The 26,571-nt window shown below is 34.6% G+C and overlaps 2 protein-coding genes across 3 annotated transcripts in view; one reads left to right on the top strand and one right to left on the bottom strand.

Moving 5' to 3' along the window:
* LOC143247191 (uncharacterized) overlaps window positions 1–26,571 on the bottom strand; it is a 110,426-nt gene that overhangs the window by 63,681 nt on the left and 20,174 nt on the right. The window lies entirely within an intron of this gene.
* Window positions 1–26,571, top strand: part of LOC143247190 (voltage-gated delayed rectifier potassium channel KCNH8-like) — a 65,503-nt gene that overhangs the window by 28,327 nt on the left and 10,605 nt on the right. Inside the window, exons 3-10 of the mRNA XM_076494842.1 lie at window positions 3,548–3,781; window positions 4,628–4,765; window positions 7,406–7,542; window positions 9,250–9,487; window positions 12,271–12,431; window positions 17,524–17,728; window positions 21,636–21,818; window positions 26,289–26,488. Coding sequence (XP_076350957.1) covers window positions 3,548–3,781; window positions 4,628–4,765; window positions 7,406–7,542; window positions 9,250–9,487; window positions 12,271–12,431; window positions 17,524–17,728; window positions 21,636–21,818; window positions 26,289–26,488 — 1,496 coding nt within the window. The remainder of the gene's footprint in view (window positions 1–3,547; window positions 3,782–4,627; window positions 4,766–7,405; window positions 7,543–9,249; window positions 9,488–12,270; window positions 12,432–17,523; window positions 17,729–21,635; window positions 21,819–26,288; window positions 26,489–26,571) is intronic.

Below are 26,571 nucleotides of genomic sequence, written 5' to 3'. Positions count from 1 at the left end.
CTGTTTTTCCTAAATCATACCTTATTAAAAATACCATTGTTTGTCCTAAAGTCTTTATTTTATACCACTGTTCTTCTTAAAGCAAACTTTACGAATAAATACCACTGTCCCTCGTAAAGCATGCCTTATAAATAAATACCACTGTCCCTTCTAAAGCATACATTGTTAATAAACACCACTGTTCTTCCTAAAGCATACTTTACTAATAAATACTACTGTTTCTCCTAAATCATACCTGATTTGTAAATACCACTTTTCCTGCTAAAGCAAACCTTATTAAGAAATAGCAATGTTCTTACTAAAGCATACCTTTTTCATACATTCCACTGTTTCTGCTAAAGCATACCTTATTATTCAATTCGACTGTTTATTCTGAAGCATACCTTATTAATAAATACCACTGTTCTTTTGGAAAGTATGTACTACAAAGATATTAAAATTGTCACTCTCCAAACTTGTGACCTTAAAATCACCTTATGGGGATTCTGACGGTCGAGATCTGAAGTCTTAAAATTTTTATATGCTGTTGAAGAAAAAAGTATCAAAATAGAAGAACATGGTTGTTAGTTCCGGGTAAAGAGTTTCTGTAATAGAAATGTTCGGAAGTAACCGAAGAACAATATAATGAATTTCGGTTATCTTTTAGCATTAGATGAAGAACATATACCTTCTGGTATCTTTCTGTGTATCAGAAGTAGTATATGGAGTATTGTTATTTAAGAAGACAGTAAAAGATGTTACTGAAATAACGATGTTTGCGTTTATTTTTATATGTTGTATCCTTTGTCACATATTCCACAATTATATCGAATTATTCTTAACCACAGTCCTTCTGGTGATCTATGTGCGTAAACTGTCGCTAATTTTGAAGAGGTAAACTAAAAATAATGTATCTCAATACGTCCTGCAATTTACTCCATGTTACTGTTTGTGTTGGGTTACTCCATGTTACTGTTTGTTAAGGAGTATTGGGGAACGTAACTAGCTGAACAACAGAACCAGACACAAACTTTCGGGTTACTTCAGATTACTGTTTGTCAAGGAATAGTGAGGAAGGTAACTAGCTAGTTAACACAATCCGACACAAACTCTTCGGTTACTCCAGGTTATTGTTTGTCAAGGAATAGTTGGGAAGGTAACTGGCTGACTAACACAACCCGACACAACTTTGATCGCTAGAGATAGTCTGTCTTGAGTCAGTAATGTGAGCAAATGTTCATTAGACATTCTTGATTCAGTTTTCTACTCACAGTTCTTTATTGTTTACTACAAATCTCACAACTTTATAAAACAAATAAAAATTATAGCATTATAATCTTACTCTGTTTTCTACAATTACAAAAAATTAACACCATTCTTTTATTTTCACAAACATGTTGAATAAATGATGTCTTACATTTCCTCTTTCTGAAAGCCGCAACATCACCATGAAATTACAGGTACTACCAACCCTGAAGATTCATCAAACCTATCCAACTCCCAAGTAGATCAGCTGGGTCACTTGGCGAAGTGGTAATAGTTTGAGAAATGTTTTAGTTTCAGGATAATTCTTGTGAGAAACAAGTTGTTATTCGTACTACCTTTTGGATATGGTCGTCAGCTGGGACTGACCCCATTTTAGTAGGTTATGATCAACTGAAGTGACTACGTATTTTGTAGATGTTAGCAAGAAACTTTGGCTGATCACTCCTGTAAACCATGAAGACAAACGATGGAAGATCTCTCTCTTGTGTATAATGACCATGAGCTATAATTGGACCAATATTTGTGGTAAGAATGATATAATCCTGCTTAGCTGTGATTGGAGCATTCTTTGCTGTAAGGATGACACAATTCTGTTTATCTGTGATTAGATCATTCTTTGTTGTAAAAATGACACATTCCTGTTTAGCTATGATTGTACCACCCTTTGTTGTAAGGATGACATATTCCTGTTTAACATTATGTGCTTTGCGGATATTTTGTTTATTTAAACATTTCACAAACTACTTACCTTATAAACTTAGCATATGAGCAAAACAAAATGTTTTAGATTCAGATATGATATAAGAATTATCATACAGTGTTAGTTCTCAGTGTTCAAAGGCAGGCTGATTTGTATAGCGGTTCGATAAGCAGCCTGCGGGTCACTGATTTGAATCCCGTCATCTAATGTATCCACCTTTTTGTTTCTAAAAGAGTAGTTTAAAAATCAGCGGTCGGTGGCGTTGACTAGATACCTTCCCTCTAGTCTACTACTGTTCAATCAGAGACAGGTAGTGCGCATGTCTTTCGGATAGTTTCGCGCAACATTCAAACATACAAGGACTCAAAGAAAACCACATCTCTTGCGTCAACTTACTTCTTTCTCGCTAGCTGTATATCGTTTATTGACGCAAGAAAAGACTTGGGAAAAGTATGATTGGCTAGTCTACGTTCAATCAGTGTAGTTCATAAACATCTCGGAAGAGGGACAAACTTTCTACCCTCTCTGACTCTCCTGATGCCCGGTATTTGATCGGGTGTAAGAAACTCTTTTTATGAATCGTGTGAGTAGTTCAGAATACGACAATTTTCTTTACATTAGATTTTACAACTGTAACCGTAACGCGTTCCTGTGCCTTTATTATACTCTTAAGCGCTACTTGTGAATACAGATAGGTAGAAAGAAATCAATGGTAGCATTTCCAAGATTTCCTGAAGTAATATTGGAAAATATTTTACTCAAATATATCCTCAGTCACTTTCGTAATTAAATTCGGTTTAAGCAAAGGAAACGCTCTTTAAGCCTTTTTCACTTGAATTTTTATTAAGATAATTTTTCCTTCTAATAACCAAGAATAAATAAAAAAAATTAAGAGAAATATTATATAATTTCAAGCATCTTCGAATCATTTTCTTCCTTTGTGTATTTAAATAATTTATCTTCATATAAATTCATTAACATTTTAATTGTTTTAAGCGACGAATTAGAAAAATAAATTTATTTAAATAACACTTTAGTCCTTTTAACTATAACCATGATCCTTGTAAACAGAAACAACAACCATTAATTAAATAACAGCGACATACAATATAAATAATAATATACCATATAAATAACAACATGCTATATAAATAACAAAAACATACACTATAAATTACAACATGCTATATAAAAGTAGTGACGTCATACAAAGGATGATGTAATATTTTCAAAATGAAAACAATTAAATATTATTGAAAGAAACAAAATAACTTTCTACATTTCCCCCCAGTTTCATTCTATTTAATTACTGGCTTATGTTCCTCTGGCTACAACTTACATCTTAACTTCTAGTTTATACATCGCGTAAGTTTTATTTATTAATGCAGTTTTTAATTATTTTGTTATTTGCCCAACTTGAGAGTCTGTCATTATTATATATATTTTTTTATTTGGAGTTGCTATCCAAATAACCATTGTTGTTTTTTTCTGAATAACTAAGGAAAATCTTCCTTTGATACTTAAGAAATGGTTTTAAAATGTAAGTGTATTCTACATATATATTTTATTAAAGATTTGTTTGGGTGTTTTTGTTTTTTCCAGATAGCAACTTTGTGCTGGGAAATGCCCAAGTTCCCGCAGTATTTCCAATTGTTTACTGTTCTGACGGATTCTGTGACCTCACCGGTTTCTCCAGGGTCCAGATCATGCAAAAGGGTTGCGCTTGTTCGTTTCTTTTTGGACCCGAAACAAAACAAGAAGACATAGAACAGATCGAGAGGGCGCTAATTAACAAAACTGAATTAAAGATGGAAGTTATGTTTTACAAAAGAAATGGTTGGCTTTCTTTCTCTGGACGAAACGCTGTTTTATATTCATAATTTAATCATTAAACTTTTTTAATATTAATATCTATAACATGTGTTATTTTTAATCCAATTTTATTAATTAAATTCGACTCATGCTTATAATCCAAAATTAATAACATGTACAGCTGGCAAGCAAACAGATATTAACTATTAGGAAAAAGGCTTGAGTTTTTCTGAAAAAAAACAAGAACTAAATTTTCTTATTATAATAGGGACTGAAACAACTGGGCTTGACATAGCCACGTGCTTAGAGCGTTTGACTGCGGATTCGAATTCCCGTTACACCAAGCATGCTCATCTTTTCAGCTGTGGTGGCATATTATGTGACAGTCAATCACACTATTCATTGATGAAAGAGTAGCCCAAGAGTTGGCGGTGGGTGGTGATGACAAGCGGTCTTCCCTCTAGTCTTTCACTGATAAATTAGGAATGGCTAGCGAAAACAGCCATGTTGATTTTGCGAGAAATTGAAAACCAAACAAACTGAAATAACTATTAACGAAAAAAGGAATTCTATTGCTCATATGATTGGACAGACATTAGTCATATAGGTATATTGGACAGACATTAGTCATATAGGTATATTAGACAGACATTAGTCATATAGGTATATTGGACAGACATTAGTCATATAGGTATATTAGAGATCAACAAATTTCGTTGCTCAACACCTTGTCAAAACACTCTTTAAACCTTTACTATTTACAGAAACATTTAAACCCTCTAATATTTTACTGTGTTGTAAACACCGGTTTGTGTTATTATAATATTCTTTATTACTATTAGCACTGACTCACACCACGTGTTTTTGTAGGAAGCCCTTTTTGGTGTCTTTTGGATATAGTCCCAATTAAAAACGAGAAACATGAAGTGGTGTTGTTCCTGGCCTCGCACAAAGATGTCACCAAAACGAAAGTAGCTGAGATGGAGATGAAAGAGAAGTGTGAAATTGGTAAGTTTGGCATTGTTTACTTTTAAAAATGGTTCTTACTAGCGTTAAAACACATAAAACTAACTTATATCCAACATCGTCAGCCCTTTTAATTAACAGCTTGAAAAGTTTACCGTCAGAGTTAAAAATGTGTATACGACCCAAATGATCATATCTAAAATCACCGCATAAAATTATGTCGAACCTTCCACGTTATGCCAATGTTTCTACACAGGTGTTGTGAACCTGTCGCGTTATACCAATGTTTCTACAGAGGTTTTCTGAACCTTCCACATTATACCAATGTTTCTACAGAGGTTTTCTGAACCTTCCACATTATACCAATGTTTCTACAGAGGTTTTCTGAACCTTCCACGTCATACCAATGTTTCTACAGAGGTGTTGTGAACCTATCGCGATTAATGTTTCTACAGAGATGTTGTAAACCTATTGCATTACACCAATGTTTCTACAGAGGTGTTGTTAACCTATCGCATTATACCAATGTTTCAAAAGACGTATTCGGACAAGAAACGTTTCTAAAGTAAATAAGTTAGAAGTAAATCACTTTTTAATTGGTTTGTATTTTAAAATATAACTTAAGAGATCACTGCATTTCGCAAAACTACATTAGCGTAAAAGCGTCTTGATAATGCTACGTTCATGTAATGAAATCCTGGTAATGCCAAGTTAGCGTAATGGCATCCTAATAATTCTATATTAGCGTAATGACGTCCTAATAATGCTAAGTTAGCGTATTGGTGTTCAATGTTGTCAAAACAAAAGATTTCAAATAAATCGATTTTAGCACTTTTTAACCTCTTTTGAGGTAAATAATAGTTCGTAACAAAGCATTCACCAACTGTAACACCCAATGAAACTTTTTAGTGTTCGTCGAACTACGACTGTGAAGGGACAATGACGTAAGAATCTCTTCGTGGAAGCAAATTGCCGTCAGGGGACACTTTATTCTTCGTTGTTTCCGAAGAAAATATTTGCAAAAAAAACAAACAAAAAAGACACATGGGTGAAATGGATTGTGCAAAAATATTTCAAGTATTGATATTCTAAAAACTGTAGAGAAAATCACCTTTCTAATATACTCTAATGTCTATTTGGACACTTACTTAAGCAATATTTTTCTGAAAAACGTTTGACGATAAATTCCTCACCAAACTCTTAGCTAACAACGAAATGTCCAAAGAAAATTGAACAACGACTAAAATTCGTGATTTTAAGTGTTAATATGGAACGTTATTCAGTCGAAATGTTCTCGACGAAAGACAAATCAAAAATCGTTTTTTACGTTTCAAGTCTTTACATTGTTGACTAGATCAGTTTAAATGTTACCAAGGAAACAAAAGCTGCAAACGTTTTCTTTATATGCTTTTCTAGGAATATTGGATTTTTGATCTATGTTAACATAAATTCACGTGTTACGAATTGGTTTTACGCTCTACTATCCATTTCCACGAACTATTTTGAATATTTTCTGTGTTAATCGGTGGTAAGTTTATTCGGATCGAACCTGAAATAAGTTCAGAAAGACGAATCGCTAATAAATACGATTTGACTTTATTTTTAGAACAATTTTACGATACTTGCTTTCTCGAAACTTCGATTCTTTCTTAGCTCCGAATTGTATGGCTTGTCTCAAAACTATCGAACAAACACCTTTATCTAAGTAAACTCTCTGTTGTAAAGTCTGGGCTTCCTATTGTAATTAAACCACAAAGAAAATTATTCTTTCTATCCTTGCTGTTTCTTTTTGTATCTGTGTTTTATCTCTGTCAACAATGATCCTTTCTATTCATATTCTGTATTTTTGTATCTGTATTTTCTCTTTATCAAGAACGATCCTTTCTATCGATGTTATGTGTTGTTGTATCTGTATTTTCTGTCTGTCAACAACGATCCTTTCTATCTATGATATGTATTGTTGTATCTGTATTTTCTCTCTGTCAACAAGGATCCTTTCTATCTATGTTATGTATTGTTGTGTCTGTATTTTCCCTCTGTCAACAACATCCTTTATATTCATATTATGTATTGTTGTATCTGTATTTTCTCTCTGTCAACAACGATCCTTTCTATCCATATTATGTATTGTTGTATCTGTATTTTCTCTCTGTCAACAACGATCCTTTCTATCTACGTTATGTATTGTTGTATCTGTATTTTCTCTCTGTCAACAAGGATCCTTTCTATCTATGTTATGTATTGTTGTATCTGTATTTTCTCTCTGTCAACAACGATCCTTTCTATCTATGTTATGTATTACTATATCTGTATTTTATGCTTATGAACAATCAAGCTTTAATACCGTTCAAGTAACTTTTGTAGCTTTTAAAATGAGTTTCGGTCAATGTTTTATGCTAAGTTTAAATAAAAAAACTGTAGTTTATATTAGTTTCAAATATTTAACATCTGAGGTAATTTTCTTCATACGATAACCTAGTGTCACAAAGCAGCTCCAAATTCGGGGATTGCATTTTTACACGGTATATGAAACACTCTTCTTCCAGTTAAATTACGTACGTTTCAGAATACATGTCTGTCTTACCGGTTACAAATGGCAAGCAACTCGTTTAGATAAAACAATCTAAACTTATCTGTTTTTTACTTGAATATTTAATTAGTTTAATGTCTTACACCTCACAGATGCCAACGGCTACTTGGACCCTGACGGTTGCTCCCCGAGTAGCCACTACCAGCGGCGTAGGAGTCGTGCGGTGTTGTATCAGTTATCTGGACACTACCGCCAGGACAAGATGAAATCCAAGTTAAAGCTTAATAACGTAATTTATAGATTTTAGTTTATACAAGTTGAAGAACTCCTAAAGTCTTTGTAATTTAAACTTGTATTAAAGATTGACCCACTGAGATGGGCCAGCTAGTAAGTATTTTTCTAGATTAAAAATGACCCCACCGATATTAGTCATCTGATAAGTTTTTCTAGATTAAAAATGGTCCCACCGAGGTGGGTCATTTATAAGTTTATCTACATTTAAAATGGCTCCACCAAGATATGTTAAAGGTTTGGAATGAGTTCTAAGTAGAAGTTATAAAGATAAATTGGCCAAAAACCACTTCCAGGTAATGAAAAAAAAAGGTGAAATGAATAGAACTTTGTGAAAAAATTATGAAAAACAAGATGTTTTTCTTTGAAAACAAAACTTACTATAATAGAAGACCTCAGAAAACTAAAAACAAACATCTACACATTATCCTACCGCTCTACAACCTTAGAAACAAAGATCAACAACATTTGGAAAATAATTTAAAACTCAACCTCAGTGTTTCGTTTTTCAACCCAAATGGAACCAAGTTAGCACTAAACCTCAATATTTTGTTTCTCAACCCTAACGGGAGCAAGCTAGCCTATTCGTGATGACGAGAAACCCATTTGAGGTAAAAGAGCATCTTAAGACCGCTGGTATGGATATTAAAACAAAGATTATTTTAACCTGAAGATGATCTAAGAAGGTCGAAACATTGTTTTCTAGTTTATTTTAATAAAAGTTTTGATACCCATACCAGCCGTCTTAAGATACAATAATACCTATACCAGCCGTCTTAAGATACAAGCTAGCCAATATTTGAACAATAAACAAAAATTACTTTGGAATAACAGTTATCAGTGTAATCTGACTTAAGAAATCATATGTGCGGAATACCAAGTAAACTACAACCTCTAACCTTCACGGTCCCCCCTTCCCAACACTTGACAAATTCATCAAATGCTGTTGTCGCTTTTCAAAAACTTAGGTTTTCTTGTACTTTTGTGACCTGATGATGTCAGGTTAATACAAACAAAACGTTGTTATATCAATTTTGTTTCAACATATTGTACTTTTATCGCTTGATGATCCCAGGTTAACACAGACGAAACGTCATGTTGTATTAGTTTTGTCTCATTACCTTCTATTGCCGGTTTTAATTTTTATTATAGTTTGTATGTATACTAAATTAAATATCGCTTCACCGAGACGGTGTATTGCAAGTGTTTATTAAATGAAATATATCTCAGTTTGTTTAGCTATTGCATTAAAAGTGATTCCACTGAGAGAAGAGGGGGTTTGTGTTTATTTCTTTAAAAAAAAACATTACTTAGCAAAATATAGCTTTTATCTTACCAGATTAATATTTACAACGTCGTTTAATACAGATCAAAGAAAGTGTCTTTCAAGATAGGCAGTTCAGGTATTTTTGTATCTCACTACATTATTTACAATATATATTATATGGTTTGATTCTTTCTTTTTAACCACAAAGCTACAAATATATCAATTATTAGTTTCTCAATAGAAAATGTGAAATCAGAGGTATGAGCGATTAGCTAGTTAACTGAGACACCCAAATTTAATCAAAGGTATCTGTGATTAATAACGTTAGAAGTCATTTGAGACACTCGACATAAATTTAGACTTTTATGTATTATAAAGCAACCATAATTGATAATCTATTATGATATTTATGAGGCAAGTTTATCTTTTTTTTTTCAGAATATCCTCCATTCGACATCTCTTCCCGAGTACAAAACGGCAGCCATTAAAAAGTCTAAATTTATAGTTTCTCATTACGGTATGTTTAAAACCTGCTGGGACTGGCTAGTTCTCATTTCTACTTTCTACGTAGCTATCGTGGTACCTTACAGCGCCGCCTTTCGGAACAGCAAGGAAACTCCATCCAGGAATAGGACAATCATATCTGACGTCATTGTTGAAGCCTTTTTTATTGCAGGTAGGTGGAGTCACGAAGTAGAAGAACAACCACAGAAGTAATAGAATTTGTAAGTTGGTTGATATTACTAACCAAAACAAGTTCAAAACATACTTCACTAAACTATTGTCGAGTTTATTTAAATCTACAAGTTAACACTGATTCTACTGTCGTTAAGATTAGTAAGTAAGTATGACTTTAGTGATTGAACAGCAATCGTTTTCATGATTAGTAGCATAACCCTAATCATTAATTAGTTACCTTTTTAAAGTTAGTGGATATTAATTCACTTATATTCGGTAGTCTCTATCGCTAGCGGCCTCAAAATGGCCACTCTACTCTTTAAGATTTGGCTCAAGATATAGTACATACAGAATTCAGGAATTGGTGAATCACCAGAACATAGAAAATTCCTGAATAGAAAAAGAGGAAGATGAGAAGTTCCAATTCTTTGACATCAGGGTTACCAAGATGTACATTTCATTGCCATAAGAGTTTACGGTAAACCCGCAATACTCTAGCAATAAACCAATCCATCTTAAAAGTATAAACACAAGATGGACAATAATGAAGAGCTTGAGAAGCAAAAATATGTCAACACTGTCCTCATTAACAATGGAACCCTGGAACAACACCTCAGTCCTCATTGACAATGGATACCTGGAACCATCTCCACTGTCTTCCTTAAAAATGGATACTTGGCACAACATTTCAGTCCTCATTTCCAATGGACACCTGGAACAACACTTCAGTCCTCCTTAACAATGGATACCTGGAAAAACCAGCACTGTCCTCCTTAAATATGGATACCCGAAACAATTGACAAAGAACTAAAATACCAGACAAAAATTTAGAAATATTACAAACATCATATGGACACATACCTCTTTACCAGGAACCTTTCTGAAAACACAGAAAAGATATGTAAACAACACAAAATCAAACTAAGATTCGAACACCACAACGCAATAAATCGTCTAGAGACCCAGTTAAAGAACAAAAACACAATTTATAACACTGCCTGTACTGGAGAAACAAACAAGAACCAAACAAAAATTAGAATTACGTGCATGATGGACAGACAAGTCTAGATAAACTGATCTCTGTGTAATAGCTCCTTGTGTCAGAAAAATACCATACAATAAAAGAGAAAATTATGATATAATGGGATATTAACTGCATATCGGAAAGACATGGATAATAGAAGTCTTTTATGTCAACATAAATGTTAGTACTCTCGTTCACGCGCTCTAACATAAAATTCAGGAAACCCTTCATATCTACCTCCCCTTTGAAAGCATTCAGATAACTAGTTCACTAAAGTCATTATTGAGGGAGACCCTCAGATGAGTAATTTCCTTTTCTTACTATAATTACAGACATATACAGCGTTTAGTACATTACAGTAGTTTTTACTAATACCAAAATTATACATAAATAAACACAATGATAAAAGTTAGCAGTAAATATTAATAATTCACGTAGAACATTCTTACTTTTTATGTGTTGTTGTGATTAATCAATGAGGAAAAGCTGAAAATGGTTGTAATGACGCAATAGAATTGGCAACACTTCTCATGCACACACAAGTAAATAAGCCACCAATAACTACGTTATATTATTTCACCATCCTTGTTGTCTCGTCCATTTGAGTTCCTACTGCGCAGATAGCCCTTGAGTAGCTGTGTGCAAAGTTCTAAAAGAAACAAACCGAACTATTTTGCTATATTTTGCTTTTCTTCTAATGACAGAATTATTTTTATTCTGGCAAGACTCAGAGAAGATAAAAAGATTAGCCAAGAAACTATACTCCATCAATTGAAAACGTTAGTTAACATATTACATATTCACCTATTATGCTATAATGATTACCCCAGTTTTAGGACATTTTAAAACTGTTTTTTTAAAGTAATACTGTCTTTGACTTGATAAGACAGAATTCTGGGGATGTAAAGAAGTGTAACGGTTTTTAATATTCAAGAGAGAATCGAAAGAAAAAGTTATTTTTTGATCCAATAACCTAAAAACTGCACTTTACTGACAAAATACCTCACCTCCCATTAGTGTTTAGCCATGAAGATGTGGAGGTTAGAAGTTGGCAGACTGTGTTCCTCTTGCAGTAAAAGTATTTAACATCAGGAAGACACTACGTTTAATTAACTTAAAGCGGCAAGCAAGCTTCATTGAGCGTTCTTTAACCACCTCTGTCGGCAGAGTCCGCGAAAACCGTGAGAAAACAGATTTATAAAACGGAACATACAGATCTTGTATTGCGCAGCTTACGTTGTCACCGCCCCCCGCTAGTACAGCGGTATGTCTCCGGATTTACAATGCTAAAATCAGGGGTTCGATTCCCCTCGGTGGGCTGAGCAGATAGCCCTTTGTGGCTTTGCTATACGAAAAACGCACACACATACGCTGTCACTACCTTGTTTTGTATAAGGATGAATTTTACTCCATAATAGTTGGAAATTATTATTATTATCTAGTGGGCAATTCAGACTCTACATATCAAGAACTGAAAAGAATCCAGAATTAAAAAACAACAAGGAATAAAGGAGATACTGGAAGACAATTTGAGACCATCCCACCAAATATGTCTCCCTGACTAACAAAATGATTGATACAATTTTATTATGTTACAAATACAAGCTAGTTTACAAAGTCCTAGTTTTAATAGACAATTTCATAAGCTACAGCATAATGCATGTTTAGTGTATTATCGTTTACAAATACGATGCTTTTATCTATAGACGTTTCTAGTTTCTTTTTTTTACGACTAAATTATATGATTCTTCCTGCAGACATCGCTATCAATTTTCGTACAACATTTGTTAGCAGGAAGGGAGAAGTTGTCATCAAGTCCAAATCTATTGCTGTCCATTATGTCCGGAGTTGGTTCTTCGTCGATCTTCTTGCAGCCTTACCCTTTGATCTCTTGTACGCAGCAAATCTTTACAGTAGGGTAAGAATAGCTACCAGATATTATATAAAATTGTTACTGTCATATTATTAACTGTAGTTACTAGGGTTACGCTGTTGTCTATAGTTGCGACTGTCATGTTGATATATTTAATTATTTCTCATGCTATGATGTTTGTTTAATATTAATATTGTACTCACTACTGCTGTGTTGGGATTTGTTTTCCTATGAGATAGTTGAAAGTTTAATTTAAGTGATCTGAAAATCTCAGTAATGGGGTTTGCCCACAGAGAGATATATTCGCGGATAAACATACAGAGAACGTGAATAAATGTAGAATTAATTTATGAGAAATTTCTCACAAAAATGACTGACGTAACTGATTAAGAAATGTGCAATTACATTAAGGATGGACATCAAACAAGAAGAGATTTGATTAATGGACTGTGTACCTGATCAAAATACAAAGTTGATGTTTCTCAAATATGCATTTATTTATTATATTGAGATGACATCATTCTAGTGGGTGTATGTTAATCAAGGAATACAGGTATAGATCTTAGAATGAACTTTAAGTTTCTTATGTTGTCGACGGTTATAGCATTAAGTGTGTAATAACTATTCCCTGGAATTAAGTTAAAGGGAAACAAAATGTAGCTGAAAGGGAAGTGCTCTACATTTTGTTTAAAAAAAAACATTTGTTGGGAAAAGGGTTAAGAAATAATTTAATGATAACATAATGTTATTAAATCAATTGAAAACGTATTTTGACGACGTGTAAAAATGTGTGAAGATTGTGGGTTCGAATCCCCATCACACCAAATATGCTCGCCCTCTCAGCTGTGGGGGCGTTATAATGTGACGGTCAATCCCACTATTCTTTGGTAAAAGAGTAGCCCAAAAGTTGAAGGTGGGTTGTGATGACTAGCTGCCTTCCCTGCAGTTCTACGCTGCTAAATTAGGGACGGGTAACGCAGATAGCCCTCGTGTAGCTTTGAGCAAATTTCAAACAAAAACAAAAAAATCTACTCAAGAAGAATTATTTGTGCACTTTAGACGTAACCACGATAAATCTTCCTAGGTTTAATCAACGCAATCTTCACACATTTGGGTCAATAATTCATTTTGACTAGTCATAAAGATAGAGAAACTCATTTTGACTACACACAAGGTGAGTCAAACGCATTTTGACTAGGCACAAAATTAGTCAAACTCATTTTGACTAGTCATAAAGTTAGTCAAACGTATTTTGACTTCGCACAACGTTAGTCAAACTTATGTTAACTAGTCATAAAGTTAGGCAAACGCATCTTGACTAGGCATAACGTTGGTCAAACTCATCTTCATTAGTCAAGAAGCTAATCAAACTTATCTTATCTAGAAACAAAGTTAGTCAAACTCATCTTTACTAATCATAAAGTTACTGAAATTCATCTTGACCAGACACAACGTTAGTCCAACTCATCTTGACTAGTCGTAAATTGGTCGAACTCATTTTGACTCGGCACATATTTAGTCAAACTCATCTTGACTAATCATAACGATAGTGAAACTCGCTTTGACTAGGCACAAAGTTAGTCAACCTTATCTTGACTAGTCATAAAGTTAGTCACACTCATCTTGACTAGTCAAAAATTGGTCGATCTTATCTTGACTAGGCACAAAATTAGTCAAACTCATTTTAACTGGGCACAAAGTTAGTCAAACTCATCTTGACTAGTCATAAGCTACTAAAGTGGGTGAAAAATCATTGTGACAAGGTAAAAATTAGTCAAAAACACATCTTGACCAAACCGAACTGGACATGTGATAATGATACTATCGCATCTGAAGTGGAAGTACACTGCTGGCCAAAATCTTAAGGCCAATGAACATAAAGAAAAAAAAATATTCATTTTACGTTGTTAGACTCAACTACTTATTTGAGTAGAGCTTTGAAAGATGAAAATAAAAAAGGTAAAAAAAACCTTTTTAGCACGTAATAAATAAAATGTGAACACCATGAAATTAGCCTAAATACCAGCTGGTTTGTTTGTTTTGGAATTTCGCACAAAGCTACTCGAGGGCTATCTGTGCTAGCCGTCCCTAATTTAGCAGTGTAAGACTAGAGGGAAGGCAGCTAGTCATCACCACCCACCGCCAACTCTTCGGCTACTCTTTTACCAACGAATACTGGAATTGACCGACACATTATAACGCCCCCACGGCTGAAAGGGCGAGCATGTTTGGCGCGACCGGGATGCGAACCCGCGACCCTCAGATTACGAGTCGCACGCCTTAACACGTTTGGCCATGCCGGGCCAAATACCAGCTGCTCAAATGTTTAAGACCATACTGAAACGAAGCGTTAATCGGTAAACATGTAACGAGATTTAGTCATTTGTGTTCAAACATTAGCGTTGTCAACATCTCCAACTGACATCTCCTGTGTTACATTGGGTAAAAACATGGTTAAAGCTAAAAAGTTGACAGAGTTTGAACATGGCAAAATTGTCGAGCTGCAAAAGTAAGGTCTCTCTCAACATGTCATCGCTGGTGAGATTGGGCGTAGTAAAACTGCTGTTTCAAATTTCGTAAAAGATCCTGAGGAATACCAAACGAGAATTTCAAGTGGTTGGCCCAAGAAAATTTCGCCGGCGTTGAGCAGGAGGATTCGACAGGTTGTCCGGCAAGACACCAGCCGATCATCGAACCAGATTAAGGCCCTTACGGACGGAGAATGCAGCTCAAGAACAATAAGACGGCATCTACGAGAGAAAGGCTTCAAAAACCGTAAACGTCTTCAAAGACCACGCCTCCTTCCACACCACGAAACAGCTGGGTTAAACTTTGCTGAGAAGCACCAAACATGGGACGTAGAAAAGTGGAAAAAGGCTTTGTTCTCTGATGAGAAAAAAGTTAACCTGGATGGTCCAGATGGCTTCCAACGTTACTGGCACGATAAAGATATCTCACCGGAGACATTTTCTACACGACACAGTGGAGGAGGTTCCATTATGATCTGGGGTGCTTTATCCTTCCATGGAACAATGGAGCTTCAGGTTATACAGGGGCGTCAAACAGCAGCTGGCTACATTGACATGTTGGAGAGAGCATCCTTATTGACTGAAGGCCCTCGCTTGTGTGGAAATGACTGTATCTTTCAGCAGGACAACGCTGCAATCCACAATGTCCGCAGGACAAAGGACTTTTTCATGGCGAATAACGTGATTATTTTGGACCATCCAGCGTGTTCGCCCAAACTGAATCCCATAGAAAATGTTTGGGGGGTTGGATGGCAAGGGAAACCTATAGAAATGGACGTCAGTTCCACACAGTGCATGATCTTCGTAAAGCCATCTTCACTACTTGGAATGACATTCCAGCCAGCCTTCTGCAAACGCTTATATTGACCATGCCAAAGCGAATGTTTGAAGTTATTCGCAATGACGACCGTGGGATTCATTACTGAGACCTCTTGTTGGGCATTTCCTACCCTGTTTAGGACTTCTTTTTGGTATGGTCTTAAACTTTTGATCAGCTAGTATTTAGGCTAATTTCATAGTGTTCACATTTTCCCTATTAAATTCTAATTTTTTTTTTAAATTTTTTTTTCCCTTTTCTTATTTTCATCTTTCGAAGCTCTACTCAAATGTGTGTTTGAGTCTGGCAACGCAAAATGCATATTTTTTCTTTATGTTCATCGGCCTTAAGATTTTGGCCAGCAGTGTACATGTAACGTAATATCGTGTGTATACGAATCGATATTCTATGTTTGTGACAACGCGCACCTATTAGTGTGAAATACAAACACTAGGCGAAAAATGTTAACTAGCAACAATTGTTTACCGAGACAGGAGACGTTTGTTTCTTGATTGAAACAGATACACGACCAATCGTTATGGTTTGGTTTTCATAGTAAAGAATACGTTTGTACGAAATTATAACCATTTTTTTTATAGATTGTTTAGGTAGAATATTCGTGATGAAACTTTGTAGAATGGACAGCAACTGTCTGTTGTGGAGACACAAGTGTAGAGGACGACGTTTCAAAACGTCCATTCTACAAAGTTTCATCGATAACTGTTTTGTTTTTAAATACAGTTCTTTTTTTAAGTCCTCATTGTATGTTGGCAATTTCAAAATGTTTTTTATTTACCTTAATACATGTTAACAGTTTTCTTTGAAAGCACATGAAATGTTAAATAAACAGACCAAAATAGCATTGTAAATTATTTTATAGAAATAATAATAGCTTCTTCCCGCCAGAGGTCGATACTTTATTATTTATCAATATTTTTACAAGTTATGTTAAGTGTAATTTTATTATAAAATGTACCATTGTTACTGTGTGACTAAATATCTTAAAGATAGTTTTTGTGAGTTTTACTTTATTTTACTGTTAAACACATTATTGTTACTGAGGAAGTAAATGTGTCGCGGCAAGTTTTACTTTATTTTACTGTTAAATACACAATTGTTACTGTGCAACTAAATGTGTCGAGGTACGTTTATGTGGATTTTATTATCAAATGTTATAATTTTATTATCTTCATTTCGATTCTCCAGTTTCATTTTTTGGTGGTCAAATGTTTCCATTAGAAGTATATACACAACATATAAAAACAAATTTTCAGTTTCATCTACTTTATGGATCTCGTAGAACTCGGTGAACGTTTGAAAAGTAAAAATATTTCTCAAGCTGTTGAAAATGCTTCCTTCTTTTAAAGTGTACATATTTTTAATGATGTTATATATAAATAAAGTACGTATTTTAATTCTTAGTTCTGTAGTGAATAACTCCTATTGATACGAAGAAGCTTTCTTTTGTAGAATTACTCATGTTTTCCTGTTAGATATTGTTGAAAAATTGCATCATAGTCTTTCTGATGATCCTAACAATGGAATGAACCCCAAATCAATTGTTGATAGTGTAAACGGATAATCAGACCTCTTTTTCCGTGTAACAACGGAATGATTCTCACACCAGATGTGGTTCTTTCATCGACGGAAATTCAATGATGTTTAATTTAAATTGTTAGCTCTTCTTTTAATGGCACTCGACAGTTAAAGAAAGTAACAGAATCAGTCGCAAGACTTACGTATAGAATACTGAAAATTTGTTTTATAAAACTTGCGTGTTGTCTTTCTCTAGGACATCTTGATGCACCTGTTAAAACTTACACGTCTGCTGCGTCTGGCTCGACTTCTTCAGAAGATGGACCGGTACTCTCAGTACAGCGCCATCATACTAGCTATGCTGATGTTAATGTTTACCCTAGTCGCTCACTGGATGGCCTGCGTCTGGTATGTCATCGCACTGGAAGAGATAGACGCTAATCCATCACAATGGGATATAGGTAATATAAATTTAAGGCTCTACATATACATTTTAACCTTACTCTTTACTGCTTCTTTTTTATTTAACTTTCGCGCAAAGATACATGAGGGCTATCTGTGCTAGTCGTCACTAATTTAGCAGTCATCACCACCCACTATAGGGCTACTCTTTTACCAATGAATAGTAGTAGTAACTGTAACGTTATAACGTCCCCACCGCTGAAAGGACGAAGACGTTTGGTGCGAGGGGATTCGAACCCTTGACCCTCAGATTACGAAGCGAGCACTTTAACCACCTGACCTTAGTGCTTCTTCCAAACAACACGTAAGTAAGATGTGTAAGTAAGATGATTTTGATTTCATCAAATGAAATGGAAATTTCATTTAAATACAAATTTATTAGCCTAATATTAATAACCTTTCAAGTTGCTCTGGGGCCTATTAGGCCCCACTTTTCGTAGGAGTGTTAAGGTTTATAAGGAATTACTTTAATGTTTATGATGATTCATTGAAGTTTTTTGTGATAAATACTGTTAGTAAAGCTTTCCAAAAGATTGATTGGTTCATTCAATCAGCCGTTGGGTCCAAGAATAAATTTGCTGTTTTATTATAAAAGGCTCAGTTTGTGGGAAGTAAAAAACGTGTAAAAATTGAATACAAGTTTATTGTTTATACGATCGAGATTCGTGTAGTCAGGTGATCTAATGAATAATTTATGCAAATGGTTCGTTCTTAATATTTGTCTTGAAAGAAAGAAGTAGTTATCGTACGAGGGTTGTGGGAAGCTATTAACTTGCCCTAGGAATAGCGTTTAAAATCTGCCACTTACATTGAAAAAGTTCTGAGCTTGCAAACTTTGATGTTAATCTAGGGGATAATTTCTGTCGCAAATATTGGTCTCCACTCACTAACGACGTATTGAACTTCCATCTCAACCGACAAAACTCGTGCTTTCAAGATTCGAAGGTAATAATTTTCTGGTTAAACATGAACTTTCCAATGTACTGAAAAGAAGAAATCGCAATATTATTTAATAAGAAATGGGGAGTGGCTACTTTCTTGTAGTCAATTAAAGTCTCATGAAATGAAACAACTCGGAAAATTTCTTATGAAAAAATTGACACTGATTAAACCTGTCTCGAAATTGTTTCATTAGCCATGTTGAATACAATTACGTCAGGGTCAAGGTATTAAAGATGATTAGGGTCAAAGGGTTACAGAAATAACTTACAAGCTCAAGAGTTTACAGAAGTTACGTATTACGACTTTACGGTTAAAAATTTACAAAAATTACATTCAAGGACGTTAGGGTAAAGAGTTTACATAAGTTATATTCAAGGACGCAATATCACAAGAAGAAATAAAAATGTTTATGCCTTAATCTATATAAAACAGCAGTTGTGTGACTATTTTGTCCAACAATACCTTATCATGTGATTCTTGCTCACTTTTTCTTAATCGAAAACAAGCAGTGTAATTATATAATGTAATTATATAATTTGTTATTTAACTTCAAATAACAAGATAAAAATACAAAGTCTACAGATCGCTTCTTATTTACATTGACGATGAGTGTAACGTGTCGACATGATAGAACATTCGGTTCTTCTTCACGCTTCATAAGTTTCTTTGACAAATATCTATTTGAAAATTTAACATATTTATATATATCAGGACTATATCAGTATGAACACCCCAACTTTTAAATTATTCGATGACCAAATTAGCCCAGAGTACATCGAAATCTATATCCAAGATTGAAAATGTATTATGAAATATAAACGGAGCATTATAAACAATAATTAGCCAGTAATATCAATGTTCTTTAATAAATAATAACAGCAATCGAATGCATAGCTTCCAAAACATACATTACTTAGTTTCCTTCAGTCGTTTCCAGGTACACCGATATAAAACGTATTTTATCGCTGCTGCCCTTGAAAAGTCAGTGTACAATACATGGCCAAAAGTATGTGGACACCAGACCATCACACTAACATGTGCTTGTTGAATATTGCATTCCAAAACCATGGGCATTAATATGGAATTGGCCCCCCTTTTGCTGCTATAACAGTCTCCACTCTTCCGGGAAGGCTTTTCACTAGATTTTGGAACATGGCTACGAGGATTCGCTCCTATTTAGCCACAAGAGCATTAGTGAGGTTGGACACTGATGTCGGGCGAGAAAGCTTGCCTCGCAGTCGGCGTTCGAATTCATCCCAAAAGTGTTCGAGAGGTCGAAGTCAGTGTTTTGTGCAGGCCAGTTACGTTCTTCCACTGCAACCTCAGCAAACCATGTCTTTAAGGACCTCTCTGTTCACGGGGTCATTGTCATGCTGAAACAAAAAAGGGCCTTCCCCAAACTGTTGCTACAAAGTTAGAAGTACACAATTCTCTAGAATGTCATTGTATGCTGTAGCATTAAGATTTTTCTTCACTGGAATTAAAGAGCCTTGCACAAACTATGAAAAACAGCCCCAGACCAATATTTCTCTTCCACAAAACTTTACAGTTGGCACTATGCATTCAGGCAGGTGACGTTCTCCTGGCATTCGCCAAACCCAGATTCGTTCGTCAGACTGTCAAATAATGAAGCGTGATTCATTACTTCAGAGAACGCGTTTCCACTGCTCCACAGTCCAATGACTGTGTGCTTTTCACCACTCCGGATGACACTTGGCATTACACACGATGATCTTAGGCTTGTGTGCGGTTGCTCGGCCATGGAAACCCATTTCATGAAGCTCCCAACGAACAGTTCTTGTGCTTATGTTGCTTCCATAGGCAATTTGGAACTTGGTAGCGAGTGTTGCAACTGTAAACAGACGATTTTTACACTCTACGCGTTTCAGCACTCGATGGTCTCGTTCTGTGAGCTTGTGTGGCCTACAGTTTCGTGGATGAGCTGTTGTTGCTCCTAGACGATTCCAATTCACAATAACATCACTTACAGTTGACTGGGATACCTCTAACATGGCAGAAATTTGACGAACTGACTTGTTGGAAAGGTGGCATCCTATGGCAGTGCCACGTTGAAAGTCACCGAGCTCTTCAGTACGACCCATTTTAGTGCCAATGTTTATCTATGGAGATTGCATGGCTGTATGTATGATTTTAGGCACATGTTAACAATGGGCATGGCTGAAATAGCCGAATACACTTATTAGAAGGGGTGTCACATACTTTTGAGCATGTAGATTTACTCAAAGTATTGAGATATTTTTAAGAGCTTATGAGAGAAACCAAAATATATTCTTGCAGCATTAAAATCGTTTAGTGTTATTTATGTAAATTAACTAATAATAAGGAATCCTGCATTATAAGTTTTGTTCTTTAGAAGACACTGAATCCATGGAAGTTTACCTGATTTAAAATCGAAAGCTTAAGAATAAACTATTACAATACAGTATAGGTTATTTCACAACTATTAATTGTTTTTTTGACAATAATAAGCAAACAAAGACATTGTTCACTTACTATCTCTATACTTTCAGAGTAACAATCAAGCCTAGATACTGTATCTCATTTTCAGGTTAACAAAGATAGAATTTGACTTAAGAACAAACAAGCCTATATATTATTCACGTACTAACTCCATGTTTCTTTAGTAACAAACAAGCCTAGATATTGTTCACCTACTAATTCTATATTTTTACAGTAACAAACAAGCCTAGATATTGTTCACCTACTAACTCTATGTTTCTACAGTAAGAAACAAGCCTAGATATTGTTCACTTACTAACTCTATGTTTCTACAGTAACAAACAAGCCTAGATATTGTTCATGTACTGTGCTTCTACTGCATTTAAAAAGCTAAAATATCATTCAGGTACTCACTGTATATTTCTTCAATAGTAAAAAAATATAAGGTGTTCTGATTTTATGTTTCTTCAGTGATAAACAATATATTGTTGTTCCTTTACATAGGATGGCTTCACCAACTGTCCGATAAACTGGGCTACGATCTTGTAAATTACACAGATACGGCTACAGCTTACATTACAGCCCTCTATTTTACTACCAGCAGCCTTACCAGTGTGGGGTTTGGAAATGTGTCTGCTAACACCAACAGCGAAAAAGTATTTTCTATACTAACCATGCTTATTGGTGGTAAGTAAGGAAAATTCGTTAATATCTTGTAAACAATGAAGGTGATAAACAAGGTTGACTCACTGATATTCTTTTAACACTGTAAGTGGTAATTAAGAATAGTTCATTAATCTCCTTTTAACAATGAAAGTGGTAAGTAAGGGTAGTTCCCTAACATCATTTTAACAATGAAAGTGGTAAGTAAGGATAGTTCACTAATATCCTATGAACTATGAAAGTGGTATGTATGAAACTTTATCTAATATCCTGTGAACAGTGAAAGTGGTGGGTACGAGAAACTTCGACAATAATATAATATAGACAGTGGTTTAGGCGGCAAACACAGATGACAATTAGAGAAAACCATCGTGGGTTTAAATTATTTAAATGTAAATCAATTATGACACCGATGAAGTCAAAAGATGGTTCTTTCGAAACGAACGTTTCTGAATTGGTTAGAAATGAGAAAAAGAATTAATCTTTTTCATGTTATATTCAGAACTCACTCTGCTTGTTATCAGGTGTACCAAAATGTAAAAGTCTGAGTTCGCTAACAATAATGGACGGTTACAGCCGCATGAAAATGTTACAGACAAGGGTGATAACAATAATCTCACAGCCAGATGAAAGGTTTACAAACAAGTTGAAAAACAATAACCACACAGCTAGATGTTTAGAGATCAATTAGATAATAATAATGACACAGCCAGATGAAAAGTTTACCTATAAGGGTGATAACAATAATCACACAGCTAGATGAAAGGATTACAGACAAGGTTGATAACAATAATCACACAGCTAGATGAAAGGATTACAGACAAGGTTGATAACAATAATCACACAGCTAGATGAAAGGATTACAGACAAGGTTGATAACAATAATCACACAGCTAGATGAAAGGATTACAGACAAGGTTGATAACAATAATCACACAGCTAGATGAAAGGGTTAGAGACACGATTGATAACAATAATCACACAGCTAGATGAAAGGGTTAGAGACAAGATTGATAACAATAATCACACAGCTAGATGAAAGGGTTAGAGACAAGATTGATAACAATAATCACACAGCTAGATGAAAGGATACAGACAAGGTTGATAACAATAATCACACAGCTAGATGAAAGGGTTAGAGACAAGATTGATAACAATAATCACACAGCTAGATGAAAGGGTTAGAGACAAGATTGATAACAATAATCACACAGCTAGATGAAAGGATTACAGACAAGATTGATAACAATAATCACACAGCTAGATGAAAGGATTACAGACAAGGTTGATAACAATAATCTCACAGCTAGATGAAAGGATTACAGACAAGGTTGATAACAATAATCACACAGCTAGATGAAAGGGTTAGAGACAAGGTTGATAACAATAATCACACAGCTAGATGAAAGGGTTAGAGACAAGATTGATAACAATAATCATACAGCTAGATGAAAGGGTTAGAGACAAGATTGATAACAATAATCACACAGCTAGATGAAAGGGTTAGAGACAAGATTGATAACAATAATCACACAGCTAGATGAAAGGGTTAGAGACAAGATTGATAACAATAATCATACAGCTAGATGAAAGGGTTAGAGACAAGATTGATAACAATAATCACACAGCTAGATGAAAGGGTTAAAGACAAGGTTGATAACAATAATCACACAGCTAGATGAAAGGGTTAGAGACAAGATTGATAACAATAATCACACAGCTAGATGAAAGGGTTAGAGACAAGATTGATAACAATAATCACACAGCTAGATGAAAGGGTTAGAGACAAGATTGATAACAATAATCACACAGCTAGATGAAAAGTTTAAACACAAGTTTGATAACAATAATCACACAGCTAGATGAAAGGGTTACAGACAAGGTTGATAACAATAATCACACAGCTAGATGAAAGGGTTAGAGACAAGATTGATAACAATAATCACACAGCTAGATGAAAGGGTTAGAGACAAGGTTGATAACAATAATCACACAGCTAGATGAAAGGGTTAGAGACAAGATTGATAACAATAATCACACAGCTAGATGAAAGGGTTAGAGACAAGATTGATAACAATAATCACACAGCTAGATGAAAGGGTTAGAGACAAGATTGATAACAATAATCATACAGCTAGATGAAAGGGTTAGAGACAAGATTGATAACAATAATCACACAGCTAGATGAAAGGGTTAAAGACAAGGTTGATAACAATAATCACACAGCTAGATGAAAGGGTTAGAGACAAGATTGATAACAATAATCACACAGCTAGATGAAAGGGTTAGAGACAAGATTGATAACAATAATCACACAGCTAGATGAAAGGGTTAGAGACAAGATTGATAACAATAATCACACAGCTAGATGAAAAGTTTAAACACAAGTTTGATAACAATAATCACACAGCTAGATGAAAGGTATACAGACAAGTTTGATAACAATAATCACACAGCTAGATGAAAGGGTTACAGACAAGATTGATAACAATAATCACACAGCTAGATGAAAGGTATACAGACAAGTTTGATAACAATAATCACACAGCTAGATGAAAGGGTTACAGACAAGGTTGATAACAATAATCACACAGCTAGATGAAAGGGTTAGAGACAAGATTGATAACAATAATCACACAGCTAGATGAAAGGGTTAGAGACAAGATTTATAACAATAATCTCACAGCTAGATGAAAGGGGTAAAGGCAAAGTTGTAAACAATAATGACACAACCAGATGAAAAGTTTAAACACAAGTTTGATAACAATAATCTCACAGCCAGATGAGACGTCGACAAACAAGTTGGATAACAGCTAGAATTCATGAATAACATGCAGAGTGTTTATGGTGTTTTATGAGTGATAATTAGATATGATGAAAGATAGAGGGGTGTATAAAACATGACGATTTATAAAACAACTGTGTTCAGTAACAAGTAGGTCATGTAAATAGCGTCACTTTATGTATAACTATTTTGAGAGAGGGTTAGGTTTTCATTGGTATATTTAGCGATGAAGGATATAATTTATTATAAAATCTTATGAGAAAGTATTTAATATTTTTAGTCAAAGCTTCTGGGGATATCCTCTGCCATTCTTCATTTTGAAACTACTGACCAGAGGGAAAGCAGTCCATCAATAGCACCGTACTACCCATTATTTATAGTAAGGTAACCACAATATAAAGCTTAGAAAATATTTCATGTTATTGCCCGGATTCGAACTCGGTTCATCAGTCCCAAATCCATAGCTACACTACAGAACTACATAAGGAACAAAATATATAGCAGTTATTAATTAATTAGGCTTAACTTGTGTACCATGGAATTTCCTACCTTTAACTGATAGTGGTACTTAACATTTTCAGTTTACTGGCTACGTTGATTAACTAACTCATTCTGCATACAATTGGTCAAGGTTTGTTTTTTTGTTTTTTGGTATGGGCTTGGCTGTAAATATAGTGGTTTTGTAGCGAGGCTTGGTTTAGCTGTGAAGGGAAATTTCAACATTTTTTATTATTTTTCTTATTAACACTTTTTTCTTGGATGTTAAATCTTTCCCAAATTATAGCTCAAATTGACTTTTTGGCCTGTAATCAATTAACTCCTTGAAGTGTATTACATCATGCTATTGTTATCAAGTTAAAATCCTTTAATTTCTTCTGTATTCGTCGTTACGCTACAATCCACTCATTAATGAAACTTAACAATGTTTCTTCATTGGTGTCCAAGCCTTGTATAAGTTAAAAGCTAACTTATGTTAAATCCGCTTGTACTGATAAACATAATTGTGAGATCTTAAAACTGAACTACTGGTCTTCAATGGTCACATGATTTAAGTGTTATGTTAATATAATTTCTTGATTATGGGTTAAATAATGGTGTTAATAACCTTCACTTTACATTAGTAAATTTTTATAGAAAAGTAAAACATTCGACCTATCAAAGAATTTAACACACATTTTCATTATAACCCACTTTTTACAGGTTATCTTTAAAGTGCTCTAAGAGTTGGCGGTGTAGGTTGTTGATTAGCTTCTTTTCCTGTAATCTGTCAGTTAGGGACGGCTAACACAAACGGGAACTGTGTAGCTTATACGTCAAACAAATTATATTTACCTGGTAAATTACTAAGTCAGCGCAAAGTACTTGAATTAATGATTGTTTGAAGATTTTTGTGTGTAGCTTAGCAGTCAAGTAAACTATGTTTATTGGTAACTACCTAAGGTGACGAAAAGATGGGGCTTTTCTTAGGCCTAACCAAATAGTTCAAATAATGATTCTTAGAGTATTTTTTTCATATTCGTCGCTCTTACTTCGTCCATAAAAGGTTTCAACTCTGATTGGAATTAATTAATTAAGTAGACTATGAAGAAGATAATTAAATTCTTATTCTTATAGTTAACTTCTCAAGGTTAACTATGAACGTAAAGCAAGACACTGTAAGTTGCATATATATATTAACAAGTTTGTCGTTTTGATTTGTTTATTGACAGCCTTAATGCACGCGGTAGTTTTTGGAAACGTCACTGCAATTATTCAACGTATGTATTCCAGACGATCACAGTACCAGACAAAACTAAGGGATCTCAAGGACTTTTTCACACTTCATCAGATACCGAAGCAGCTACGACAGCGAATGATGGATTACTTCCAAACCACGTGGTCCCTAAACCACGGAATTGATCCAAACGAGGTATGTTTTATGTTGTTGTAAATATTAGTTGTTCATGATTTTAGCTAAACTTGGTGTATTGATAAAATTGTCTCGTTGGTGTA

Source organism: Tachypleus tridentatus, chromosome 3 (genome assembly GCF_004210375.1).
Source record: "Tachypleus tridentatus isolate NWPU-2018 chromosome 3, ASM421037v1, whole genome shotgun sequence".
Taxonomy (NCBI): Eukaryota; Metazoa; Arthropoda; class Merostomata; order Xiphosura; family Limulidae; genus Tachypleus; species Tachypleus tridentatus.
The sequence above is the reverse complement of the archived record's forward strand: the minus strand, read 5'-3'. Positions and strand labels throughout refer to the sequence as shown.